The following is a 15,023-nucleotide window of genomic DNA, read 5'->3' on the forward strand; positions in this document are numbered from 1 at the left end:
AAACATTCGATAATGATAAAAATACGAAAACAAAAAATCACAAGCTATTCATAGAAATATTCAATATCAAGGAAAAACGAGAAATAATATAATCGAGAACAAAAAACAGATGAAAAATAATCTTTTCCTATCTGCATTTTTCACTTCATCAGAATATTGATCATTCGTAAAAATTTGTATAAAAAATATCTCTAAAAAATAATCAAATACTTTTATTCACTAATAAATAAAGACATGTGCTACTTCACATAAAAAATTGCGTTTGCATAAACCTTGGAGAAGTGTGTTTTTTTCATGTATTTTCACTTTTTCTCAAAAATTTCAATAAAAATGATACAAGATAATAGTTTAGAAAATAAACATATCTAACATACAATATTACTATATAGGAAATATTCCAAAATTCCCGAAAAAGTAGGTCGAAATCATATCGAATTTGGAAAGATTGAACAGTCAAAATTTCATAACGAGAGTATTTTTGCAATCTACTGCTGTTGAAAAAATATTGCAGGATTTGAAGTTTGAGGAACTCTCTGAGAACACTTATTAATATAATTATTATTCTTCGCATTTTTATTGATTTCTTATCTGATAATTCTTTTTTTATTATTTTGAAACGACCGTTTAAATGTGAAATGAATGAGATCTCATTATCTTCTGAATTGTCGTATTTTTCAAAAAAATCGTGTCTTTTTAATAATAATAATAACTGAAAATTATGATTTATTTAATACCATTTCCTTTGTATTCACGTAGTAATTTAACTATTTCTGTATTACCATTTAAAGATGCTCTAATAAGTGCTGTTTGAAATAATTTAAATAATTTCCAATTATTATTTGGAAATATTAAATTATTAAAATAAATATAAAATAAAACAAACAAATATTTTTAGCATTAATATCAATTCCTTCTTGTTCAAGAAGTAATTTAACTATTTCTGTACGACCATTTTCAGATGCATCCATAAGTGCTGTAAAAAATAATTTAAATAATTTCCAAATATTATTTTGAAATATCAAATTATTAAAAAAAATATTAAATAATACATATAAATATCTTTAGCATTAATATCGATTCCTTCTTGTTCAAGAAGTAATTTAACTATTTCTATATGACCATAATAAGATGCATTCATAAGTGCTGTTTTAAATATTTTAAATAATTTCCAAATATTATTTTGAAATATAAAATTATTAAAATAAATATTATCTTTAGCATTAATATCAATTCCTTCTTGTTCAAGAAGTAATTTGACTATTTCTGTATGACCATTGTAAGATGCATTCATAAGTGCTGTCCAAAATAATATAAATAATTTCCAATTAATATTTTGAGATATAAAATTATTAAAATAAATATTAAACAAAACAATTTAATGTCTTTATGATTTACATCAATTCCATGTTTTAAAAAGTATTTAATTAATTGTTCATGATTATACTTTGATGCCCATAAAAATGCTTTTTCAAAAAAAATTAAAGAAATTTTAAATAAATATTTATCACATAGAATTATGTAATTTAACATCGTCATTCTCAATCTTAATTCCTTTTTGTTTGATGAGCCATTTCACTACTATAGGGTTTCCATATCCAAGAAATTGGGAAAAAAGTTCTTTTTTAATCATTTTTCCTTCATAAAATATATGTATAAATGGAAGATTATGCAAACTTAATGCACCAGCTTGGAGTGAAAGATTTAATTTTGATAAACCTTCTTTCTCTAAAAAAGATAAAATTTCATAATTAATGTGTTTTAAGCATTGTATTCCTAATTCATTTAAATCTTTGTTAATGATTAAGTTTTTTCTTTCTTCAAATTTTTGATTTCTTTCATCATAAAAATAATAAAAAACGTCATTTCGATGAAATTGAATTGCTGTTTCTAATACATAGCTAATAGTCGAATTATTTTGTATGCATAAATGAATAATTTCTAAATTTCCGCCTGCAATCGCATATTTTAATGTATTTTTAACATTTGATCCATTAATTAATAAAAGACTTAAAACATTTAATTGACTTATAAAATGCACAAAAATCAATTAATGAAACATTTTTTATGATTAACAAATGAATGTTTTTCATAAGGTGATGGTTCAATTGTTTGATTGAAGTCAAATTTATTTTGCGTTGACATTTCTTGTAATTCTTCTAAATTATCATTTCGAAGAATCTCCAATATATGATTTTCTTTCTGATTTTCTTTGCTTGCTTTATTTATAATTTTTAAATAATAAAAAAGATTTGAAGGTATCATTTTCTGGTCGTTCATTTCGTTAAGAAGACATTCTGATTCACTTGTATTTTTTATGTAAAGATAAATGGTTAATACCTTAAGTAGTTTTGAAAAACTTATATTTTTTGTATTTGATAACAAGTTTAAAAATGAAATGTATAATTTTGCATCTTTATTTTGCGTAAAATAAGCCATATAAATACACTGAGTAATATAAAACTCATAGAGTAAAGGACAACTTGGTGGAACTTCTAATACTTTTGAAACTTTCTGAAAAATTAATTCGAGATTATTTTCATTTAATTCTAAAAACAACTTTTCAATTGCAAGAGCTTCATCAGGAACGAGTTGCAAAACTGATGGACTTGGTGGAGGAGGTGGAGGAGGAATGTCCATAAAAATTATAGAAACGATCATAAGTCACTCAATTTATCAAATGTCATTTACCAAAAAGTGAATTCAAAGTGTTGGAATGAGGAAGAACTTCATCCCAGTAAATATACTGACCTCAATAAATACAAAGCAATTATGATTCGCTATACTGTTATGTATGTTGCGATGTTCACAAAGCCTCTGAGCAATTGGCATTTTCCGGACATACTGGAATATCATAACATTTATCACTGCTTCTTAGGTGAAATAGCTACCGTAGATTCAGTCTCGAATACTTGTTATTGTTTCTGCCTTTGAGATACGCATAGAGATCTAAGTTCGTTGGACCAATGTCTCACTTCACCTGCGCCAAATTTGGGTCCATCGTACTACTTTTTAATAAATAACCGTTTTGACTTTGAATGCATATAGAAAAATTCTAATAAAAATCATAATAATCAAAGCTTTGTAAAATTTATGATTTTCAAGTTCTTACTTCTTTTCCCAAGAAATTCACTTCAAAACTATCTAAGAGACAGATGTTTGCAAGCACCAAAAGTGCATTTTCAGTATTTCCCTATAAAAATTACAAAACTCCAATAATGAATAGTTTTTCAGATACTCTTAATCCATGGAATATTGAAGCACCAAAACGCACTAGCATTGCAGGCATATTTGAAACCAAATTCATTAATTACACGATTTTATTTTTAATTCTAACTATCTACATAATATTATATTTTTTAACCAAACATCTTAAAATTGACATCACATTAAGTGGAAGTAAGAATTCTCATTTTGTCATGTTTCTTTTTTTGGTTGAGTATTCTTTTCAATCTTTTGATGAAACATCTGGGAAACTTACTATCGAATCAGATGAGAACTTTAGCGACAACTACATGAGTCTGACTCAATATGTTGTAATTTCAGATCAAATAGCCAGCATCCCTAGCTTTACTTTTGATGAATAGCCTTTATTAAGCATTGTTGAAATCGATGCATGTATTTCAATTGGAATTTATGCTTTTGACAGCTGCTTAAACTTAGCTAATGTTATATTTGGTTCTAGCTTGGAATCAATTTCTAATAATGCATTTTCATATTGTAGTAAATTAGATAATATTTCATTTCCAGATACATTAACATCCATTGGAAATTCTGCATTCCAATATTGTACTTCATTAAAGAATATCAGTATTTCAAGCTCAGTTACTTCAATTGGAACATACGCATTTGCATATTGCTATAATTTAACATTAATTCCATTTGATAAAATAGAAAAACTTGAAAATTATTTATTTGCAAGTTGCTCTTCATTTGTAAACATTATGATTCCTGACTCAGTTAAAATTATTGGAATATGTGCATTTGATTCATGTGAAAAATTGGAATCAGTAACATTTGGTAAAGGTGTGACAACAATTGATTATTTAGCATTTTATTATTGCGATTCATTGTATAATGTTACAATTACATCATCCGTAACTAATATTAGTGTTAATCCATTTTGCTCATGTAAAGGTCTTCAATATATTAATGTTTCTGAAGATAATACTAATTTTTGTACATTAAATGGGGTTCTTTTTGATCTTGAAATAACGAAAATTATATGTTATCCAGCAGGAATTGAAAATGGATCATTTGTATTTCCTGAAACAGTTTTATCAATTGAAGATAAAGCATTTCAAGGGAATTATCATATATCTGAAATGACATTTCCTTCAATACTTAAATCAATTGGAACAGAAACATTTTATTATTGTCATGGTATAAATTCTATAGAAATTCCAAGTTCAGTAGAATATATTGGTGATAATCCTTTTTCTGTTTGTATTGATCTTTCATATATTAATGTAATAATAGGTTATGAAAATAAATATTTTTCATATGATGGCGTTCTTTGTGATATCATAAATTATTCCATAATTTCTTATCCAATTGCAAAAACAGATAAAACCTATTACATTCCTGAATTTATTACATCAATTGGTCCAAAAGCATTTGAAAGTTCTAATTTAACAAATGTTGATATTGCTAAAGTAGAATCAATTGGAGATGAAGCGTTTTATAACTGTGATCAATTACAATATATAATAATTCCAAGTCAAGTAGAATCAATTGGAGATGCAGCATTTTGTGAGTGTTCTGCATTGGAATCAATTTCTATTGGAGAAAATGTAAATTTTATTGGTGATTACGCATTTTATCGATGCAATAGCCTTAATTGTATTTATTTTTATGGTGAAACATCACCAACTTTTGGCGGAGAATATGTTTTTTCAGGATCGCCAAATGTTCTGGTGACAAACGGATATCAAAATATTACATTTGGTCAGTTAGATATTTTTTCTTCATCAGTAGAAGGATGTACCCCTCCACCAACATTAAAATTTACAGGGTCAAATACATATTCTCCATCATCTACATTTGATCCATCATCTACGTTTTATCCGTCGATGACATTTGATCCAACACTTACATTTCCTGCGACAAGTACATTCACTTCTTCAGATGCTTTTACTCCTTATCAAATGTCATCACATAATATTTCTGATGGTGTCACTATAAGTCAAAGTTATTCCCAAACATTAATTTATGTTATGACAGTCACACAAACAATAATTTCGTATTCATATTTATCTAATTCAGATACAATTTCTTTTAGCGTTACCACATACACACATTTTGTTTCATTATTTGTATTTTATGATTATAAAGTTATTACATACACCACATTCTATAGTTATTATTCAGATTTCTTTACTGTTTTTTATTTAAATGATAATTATGATTCAAATAATAATAAAATTTCATTAGAATTATTAATAGGAATCATTTGTGGTTCAATTGTTATAGTTTTAATAATTATTGGTACTCTTGGTCTATTTTCAGTATTTCCCTATTATATTGATATTGCCTTACAAAAAGTTTTATCGTACTTTAGAAATTAAACGTTCGTCAAAACCGTTACATTTATATTCAATTTTTTTTTGATGTGCTTTTGATGTATTAATTAAAATCATGAATTACAAGAACGCAAAAGAAATCTCCAAATGCAAAATTTTGATAAGAGAAGACATGAACAAGCAGTTATATAATGCTTCTATTCCAATCAATCGCCAATCATTTTATATTGGAACATTTTTACTTGAACTCGAAAATCTTATTATAAATAATTTTGAGCAAGAGATAATTTCGTGTATTGAAGTTCTTAGTTCTTTACTTATTGACGACGCTAAATATGTATTAAGTCCTTTAGTTTTGGAAGCGATTTTTAATTTCATTCATATTATTCCAGAAGATTCTTTAAAAATTATTAATATCATTACCAAGAACAATGAAATTTATGATCAATTTATAATATCTCATAAATATGTTTTATATTCTATAATTGATAATGATTCTGGAAACGTGTCGAACATTGCATTTTCTATTATATCCAATATATCAAAACGAGCATCAGAAACATTTTTAGATTTATTTCCACTTCTTAAAAGACGTAACATAACCAAAGAAATTCTGAGTTATTTAATCACTATTCTATTACATATCAAAAACATAAAAGATTTTAATTATTCAAATTTGTTCTTTATGTTTTATCGATGTATTTTATCGCATTGTTTTAATATCCAAAAAATGTTAATTCCATTAATCGTTTGTTGTATCGAATCAAATGATATAAATCTTATAAATTTTTGTTATTCAAATGTACAAAATTTCGAATCACTTCTTTCTAGTCCATACATTCGAACTATATCAATTGGATTTAGAGTTTTATCGAAATTATTTAAAATTCTTTCAGTGAATGAGTCCATAAAAAGTGGAAATGTCGGTATTATGTGCGCATTAAAATATATAAATACCAATTCAAATATGTTAAAAAAGGAAATATTTCATTATATTACTGAATATGTAATTAAGACAAAATGTTCAATTCAAAAAGAATTGTTCAATTTAATAATGTTGAACATTGATAATGGTCCGTATTCAGTAAATGAGATAGGAACAAAATGCTTGGCTTCAATAATAGTTCATACAAATAGTAACGTTGATAACTTCGAAGTATTAAATGTATTCATACAATATTTATATGTAAACGAAGAATTAACTTTCTGCATATTAAACGCAATACTAAAAATTATAAATTACGCAAATGTAAATAATCAATTGGAAGAAATTATATTCATTGCTGATGAAGTAACACAAGAATCAATAACCAAAAACGATGAATGCGAAGAATTAATACATATCATATGTTTACATTTCGATAATCTTTTACAATATGAATAATAACAAAGAATTAATACATATCATATGTTTACATTTCGATAATCTTATGCAATATGAATAATAACAAAGAATTAATACATATCATATGTTTACATTTCGATATTCTTTCACAATATGAATAGTAAGAAATGGTTAAAAAAAATTCCTTTTACTTATTTAGCGGAAGCGGTGAAGTTTCATTGTGTTGCGGATCTTCCAGTCAGCGTCGCGTGATGGCCTCATCTTGCGGTATCCCTTTCCTTTACCCATCAAAGCGCGGTGGCGGCGTCCAGCAGATGTGAGTGCGCGGCATTCGCGGTGTGTGTGCTTTGAGCTTACGATCCAGTTGATCTTTGGGTCGTGTTGGATTGCAGGATGCATTGGATCGACGAAGATGCATTCGTAATACTTGAAAACGCCGTCTTCGTTAACCCAATATGAGTTGAGGAGGCGGAGGGATGGGAGCGCCTTTCCCGCCTTCATTTCGGCCATGTTTTGGAGGTTGACCTTTGGCGTTAACTTGTAGATGTGGTGGGTACGGTTCTTACCATAAATCCTGTTCTTCTTGGCGACTCTCCTGCGGCCGCCCTTCCTGATGCGCTGGCGGTAGATGACGTAGCCCTGCTTGGCCTTGTAGCCCATGCGGTGCGCCTTATCTGGACGTGTTGGCTGTGTGAGACGAACAAGCCCTGGAAGTTGGCGGTATTCCCAGCAGCGGAGACGAAGGATGAAGCGCATGACATCGCTTTGCTTCTTTGTCCATAATGCGCGGAGATATGAATAAGCACCCATGTAAATAAAGGCCGACCAGGCTTGTCAAAAATTAAGTAGGTTTGTTTGACGATGCAAATAATGGGGTGGCCCAATAATTTGGGGGGGGTCAACTCATTTTTAATTGATTGTGATTTAGAGAGTTCCAATTGAGAATCACAAAGGAATATGTGAAATTTCCAATATATAAATCAATAATCATCTAATTGGTTATGAAATATCTGTGTGTTATCATATGTTTTTCATATTCTTAAATGTGCTTATTCGGAAGTTTTACATCACCTAATTAATTAGATAAGAAACTATATGAATAACATTATGATATCATCAAAATTTATAAATTTAGCAAGAAAAAGATATTAAAAAACATAAAATTATAAAAATATTTAAAAAACAAATAATAAGTTACCACAATGGACACCATCCACTGTACAGATTCGCCAAGTTGTATTGATCCATTGCCGCTTCGATCAGTAATTCCACGTGTTGATTTACTGTCAGTTGTTGTTCGCTTTCGAAGTCAGTTCCGACTATTTTATTCCAAATTCTTGGCATGATTTTCTCAGTCAGCAATTGAGTATTATTTTCATCATGTATTGGTTCTTGCACGAAAATCTCCAACACCGAAACTAACGAGTTACAGTTTTCCCTCACCAACATCATAACCTTTTCGCAGACCGGTCTAAAGTCACCTTCGATACCAAATGCGCCGAATGCGTTCACGATCATTCTTGTCAATCTGAAAGGTATTAACTCTGGAAACAGCACTCTATTTCTTGCCACTTCGAAGCAATCGCCGAAGTCGATATGTACTACGTCACCCGTATTTCTATCTATCATGAAATTAGAAGGGTGACGATCACCGAGTCCTAACACATACCCTACTATCGACATTAGTCCAGAAGACCTTGCGAACTTTGTTGTTTTCTCTAGCCATGAATCACTTGATCTCGATTTTAGCCAGAACACTTTTCTGAGGTCCCCCTTATCGGTTACGTTTGCCGTGTTAATTAACGTCTCCAGCCTCTGAATTGGTCTCAAATTATCAATATTTGAAAAAGTGTCATCGATCATTAAGTTATGTTCTATCGTCACATCTCTATTATGAACAATTCTATATTCAGATATTAAACTATGGAAAGTATCACTTCCATCCACCCATTGAATTAATCCCACTGCGGAAGACAATGGAATAATTATATAAGTTCTAATATTAATACCATCAGAACTTAAAGAATAATCATATTTAATTTGGGTATTAATCAAATGAAATAATTGCATAACACGTTGATCTAATCTTAAGTCTTCATTACCTTTCAACAAATATTTATATTCATTACCATCACTACCAAATATTGACGTTTTACGTGGCCTTTTTTTAGAGCCTAAAACATTAAATGAAGTACCGAAACTTTTAATAGTTATATTATTATTAGCTCCAGGAACTAAAATTTCGGTATCATTTAACTTTAATAGTTCAGGACATACATCACTTACAAGTAAATGAGATAATTTGTTCATGAACTTCTCGATATCTTGTAACATTTCTTGTAATAATATATTAATTTCTTCATTATTATTATCAATTATTGATTTTTTTAAGTTTGGTATTGTTGAGAAATTAATTTGATGAAATAATCGATCGAAAGTCGTATGAGGATTCATGATAATATTTATCATATTATTTAATAATTCTTTTGATTCATCATAAAGTTTCTTATGTATTAAATCGAAATATTGATATATCCAACGAATACAATTCTCAAATATAGTTACGGCTGCTAACAATAAACAATTTTGCATAATTGTCGCTTGTCTCATTAAAGTTGAATGTCGTATACTAATTGAAGATAATATTTCTTGAACAGCTGTTTTCTTACGGATATCATTTGAAGATTGTGCTACGAGTAATGGGAATATTAATTCTTGATAATTTTCTTGTGATATACCTTCCAATATATTTTTTACTAATTGTATTGTTGACTTTGTATTATGAGAAAGTTGTGCTATTAATTGAGGTATCGTATCTAAGAATAAAGAAGATTGTAAACGAATTAAATGTTGTGATATCATTTTAAATATATTTGGATTAGAAGCAGTATTAAAAAATAATGAAAGTAATTGTATAATTTCAGAGAAATTACCTTTGCCTGCTGATAATATACAATGAATATAACCTTTCATTGCTTCGATTGCATATTTATCTTTATCATTTTGATCATTGAAATCTTTGTTTGATAATTGATAGATTTGATAATTAATTGTTGCCCAACGTTGCCATATTATATAATTTTGTTTAGGAAATGATAATATTTGTTTTAATAATTCATAAGCATCTTTTAAACTTTTCGGATCTTTAGCACTATGAATTAATGACCAATCAACAAAATATACAACAAAAGATGGTAATTTTAAAGGATCATAATGTTGGACTAACAAATGATGTATTAAATTCTTTAATTTTTGGATTGTTTGAGATTTATCTTTCCCAATTAACCATTGATATTTATAATATTGTAATATGACTAAAGGATTTGTAAAGTTATTATTACCGAAATTAGGAAATAATAATTTTAATGTTGAATTAAATACATCGAATTGACGTTCTCGTATTAATAATTCTAAAAAATGTATTAAAATTGTTTCATCACGTGGTGTAAATGTCATTCGATTAATGATTAAAGGCCACCAAACATTACTAATATATTCGACGTTTCTAATTCGATTATTCCAATTTTTCGTATTAATTTCTTGTGTAATTAATTCTTGTAATTCATATAATACTTGACAATTTAATATAATTTGATATAAACTTTCGTAACGATATGAGTTACCAAATAAAGAAGAAGATTGAGCACTAATTAAATTAAATGTCGAATTAATAATATTTTGTGCTAATTCTTTTTTGTTTAACATAATTAATGCTAAAATCTTTTTGATTTTCCCTTCGATTAAATCATCAGAACAAAAGTCACTATAAAAAAGCATTTTTTCATATTCTTTCGAGAAGAAAAATGCGTCCATAAAATCTAATGAAGTTTCTTCTTGAACTTTATGATCGAATTTTAAGAAGTCATTTGTTTTCTCTCTAATTTTATCATATAATCTAAGTTTACTACATGAAGTTATATACCCTATAAACCCTTCTTCATTCTTAGGGAATAATTCTAACATTTGTTTATAATATATATAAGCATCATTCCATTGCCCTAATTTAATTAACCATTCTTCAGATACTATATTTGATTTAAACAAAGCTTTAGCAGTATTAGATTTACCTAATGAACTATTTAATGATATTAATGAATCCAAAATCTCATTTGATATAGTAGATCCACCTTCATTTAATCTTTCTTGTTCATTATGTAATGCTAAAGCTAAACATTTTGCATTTTTAAATATTGGCGTTAAAGAATTTTGAGATATTAATAAAGGCTTTTCAGCGCGATCCATATATTCAATTAACCCGGTAAAAGAATGTAATATATCATTCGGTAAATTAGGTCGAACTAATATTAATTGTATTGATAAAGAAAAAGAACTTTGTACGTCATCATTTAAATGTATCCATATACTTAAGAACGCCGGATAAAATAAAGAATTAGCTAAAGGTTTATGAATCTCTGCTAATTCATAACATACACTAATTGATATACAAGGACTTAATTTAATTAATGAAAGTACAAAGTTCTTAAACCATGTTTGCCAATGTTTAGGTGTAGATAATGTAGATAATACATGTTGATCAAATAATGGTCGAACATTTGATATTTCTTGTTTTTCATAATTAGTTATAAATGATGGTAATAATCCATCGATATTTATAAATGAGAAATCTGTTAATTGGATTGGTTTCCCTAACATTAAAGCAGCATTAATATCATTAAATTCTTTGGTTAATGCCTTATTCTGTGATAATTTCTCAACTGTTTTATGTGTATAATTATTAAAGTTATTCCCTAATCGAATCATTACACTATATAACACTTGGAATGCTATTGAACTTAATTCTTTATCTGGATTAATACAATAAGTTAATGCGACTTTTAATACTATAGTTATATTATCATTAGGTTTTGTTCTTTGGATTAAGAAACGTAATGAATTTAATGTACATATTTTAATACTTTTATTTGTGTCTTTTTTCATAATAATATTACAAAAATGTGGTATCATTAATTGACTTAAATGTGGAAATGAAGGACAAATATTAGCTAATAATGGAATACATAATAACGCATCTTCTGGATGTGATATTAATGAATTAGTTAATACATTTAATAAATTTGTGATTAGTTTTGTTGCATATGGTGAAAAATCGGGTCCTACTTTATCAACTAATGCAGCAACAACTGATAATATTCCAGACATTAATGAATTGTTCCAAATTTTATGTATAACATTCATTATCTCTGGTACAAATTGTACTGTTCGTTGACCCATTATAATGATTAATCTTTGTAATAAGTTTAAACTTGAGTTTGTATAACTTTCTTCGATTTCATTTAATATAATTGGTATTAATTGTGAGAAATAATCTGTTGGTATTGTTGATTTAACATTTAACGCTTCAATTGCACATGCTAAAGTTTTAATTTTTAAGTTTTTTAATGATTTATTAGATAAAATTAATTTTAATTGTTTAAATGTGATCTTTAAGAAATAATCATTATATGAATATGCTGTACCTACTAAAAATAAATCAGGTAAATCTTTGTTATCTTCATTATTATTATTTGGCTTTAAAGGTAAACGTTTCGGTGATATTGCACCACATAATCCAATTAACTTTAAACAATTAATTTTTAATTTCCGTGAATTTGAGTTTTCGATTAATTTGAAAATAGTTGATAATAATTCCGGATTAGAATTTAATACTTTGATTGGATCACCTGAGAAATTAATATAATCGAATATTAATGAAATTATCGATTTTTTTAATTTTTTATTATTAAATTCTTTTAAAATGATATTTGAAATGTTTAAAACTTCAAAGAAATAATCCGTTAAAATTTTATAATTAATTTTTATAAATTCATGTAATGATTCGAAAAAATAAAATGAAAGTTTTGATTTTAATTTATTATTTAATGGATTATTAACATTTTCATTTTTATTTTGATAATTTTGTTTTAACATATTAATAATAATTGGGATAATTGTTGTCGAATATAATTTTAATAAAAATGATGAAACAGATATCAAAATCGGTAAAACTTTTGCATTTTGTACTTGTAATTGTAATGAGTTTGAACATTGTAATGAATATAATGTATCGATTAATGAGTTCCGAATAATTGAATTAATACTTAAGGGCGAATATTTTATTAATTCCTTTAGTAACAAAAAACAATTATTCCGAACTTTAGGTGATACGTCATGAGATAACATTTGATAAAAATGAAAAAACATCGGATGTATTAAATATTTATAATGTGAATTATTAAATGAGTTTAAACATGAAATTCGTACTTTACAACTATCATCAGACGTCGATATTTCGATGATTTGATGAAGGATTTGTATAAGTTTTAATTGTGTAATTTCTTCATTTCCATTTGTAATTAAATGTAATAAAGCTTTTGGTATTAATATTCGAATGTTTTCGTTTTGATTGTACATTAAGTTACGTAATGGAGATGTTATCATTAACTTATAATTATTAATTAATGGAGGTAACTCTATGATTAATAAAATCGTATTAGTTAATACCTCATTTGTGATTTGTTTGTCTTGTAAATTGTTTAATATTAATTGTAATATTTGCGCTGAATGTATCTGCCAAAAACTTTGGTCGATTTTGATGATGATTCGAAAGAACTTAATGAAATATTGCGTGAAAATATAATTCGATATGAATTCCCATATTTGCGCTTGGAATAACTTTATGTCATTCTTCTTATATTTGATTAAATTCTTTAAAACTTTGAACATTTTCGGTATTAATTCGGTTTCTTTATATATATATTTATATAACGAAAAGATTTGTGAATAATGTGTATCATTAAAATAATTCGGAATAGTCTTTAACATGATACTAATCGATGGTAATGACTCTTTAAGTATAGTGTTACGTGGTATAATCATTGACTGAAATATAGGAACAAATAACGACTCATGAAATAAGTTGTGATCTAAAATGGTTAAATATGATATGGTTGAGATGGCTATGGCTTTGATTTCGACTTTCTTGCTTTGTAAAAATGGATATATAACTTCGAATATGTCATTCGAACGTGATTTAAAAAGTTCACTTCGCTTTTTTAATAAGATGATTAAGACATTCATAACTCCTTGTGGACAATCTGAGGGTGCTGATAATAAATGAACAATCGCTTTTTGATATAAGGAATTAAATGTTACCGATAATTTATAGCCTTGATATTTGATTAAAAATATTGTGTACTTCTCAAAGACATTAAGCGCTTCTTGACGAATGTCTTTGGAATTGTTAAGTAGCCATGGCCATATTAATTCTTGAATTTCAATATGATGGATATGAAAGATATTTGGAATCGTGGTGGATAATAATTTGAGTAAATAAAGGCCTAATATGACATTGTTGGGATTTGATTGCTCAGGTTTAATCATGCTTAACGCATATTCTAGTTGACGTAATCGAAATCCATTATCGTTTGGTGAAATTTCTGATGTAATAATTGATACAACATACGCAGAAAACTTTAGTGAGACAATGTCATTGGATGTATAAATATATGGAACAAATTCTTCAAAAAATGTGGTATCATTAATAAAAAAATTATATAAACAAAATAAACCAATTGTAATAAGTTGAAATCGACGTTGCTCTTTTGATGTCTTTAATGATACTAAATATGTTTGAGAATTCTTAATATAATTATTTAGCTCATCAGTTTGTAATGTAATAAGATTATCTGAAATTCCTTTCCACGTTACTTCAGAGAGATGAATTAACTCGTTTAATGTCGAAGGAATTTGAAGTTTGATAAAAATTTGTTCCATTTTTGGTGCTTTTAAACCGTTAAAATTATGGTACACCCAAAAATGAAACCAAAGATAATCGACCGCGCAAAGAATAGATTAAAATTCTTCTAAATTTAAAATGATTTAAAAATCAATAAAACCTTGTGGAGTAAATGGAACATTTTCTTAAAAATTTTCAAAAATAAAAATATATTCTAATTCATCAATCAAAACTTCCAAAATTTTTTTAGTTAAAATTGTTTGTTTGAAGAATTATGGTAGTGAAAGAATAAGTTTGTTAAAATAAGAAATTTATAATTACTTCATTACTTAATGTTTTCTTGAACTTTATAAAATTTTTTTATAGTCATTGGAAAATTAACTTATATTATATTTTCAAATTTATAAATGAATATTTTGGTTTG

The 15,023-nt window shown here is 27.0% G+C and overlaps 2 protein-coding genes across 2 annotated transcripts; both read right to left on the reverse strand.

Annotated features, from left to right (window-relative positions):
• Window positions 1–7,059: 7,059 nt before the first annotated feature.
• GO595_002150 (60S ribosomal protein L15-2) lies at window positions 7,060–7,674 on the reverse strand (the record flags this gene model as incomplete). Its single annotated transcript, XM_067915028.1, has 1 exon — window positions 7,060–7,674. The coding sequence occupies one exon, from the start codon at window positions 7,672–7,674 to the stop codon at window positions 7,060–7,062; it is 615 nt and encodes a 204-aa protein (XP_067777836.1).
• Window positions 7,675–8,058: 384 nt separating this feature from the next.
• On the reverse strand, window positions 8,059–8,547 carry GO595_002151 (PIKK family atypical protein kinase; the record flags this gene model as incomplete). Its single annotated transcript, XM_067915029.1, has 1 exon — window positions 8,059–8,547. One exon carries the CDS (start codon window positions 8,545–8,547, stop codon window positions 8,059–8,061), a length of 489 nt encoding a protein of 162 aa, XP_067777837.1.
• Between the last annotated feature and the right edge of the window lie 6,476 nt (window positions 8,548–15,023).

Source organism: Histomonas meleagridis (assembly GCF_020186115.1).
Source record: "Histomonas meleagridis strain 2922-C6/04-10x chromosome Unknown contig_16, whole genome shotgun sequence".
NCBI classification, from domain to species: domain Eukaryota; phylum Parabasalia; order Tritrichomonadida; family Dientamoebidae; genus Histomonas; species Histomonas meleagridis.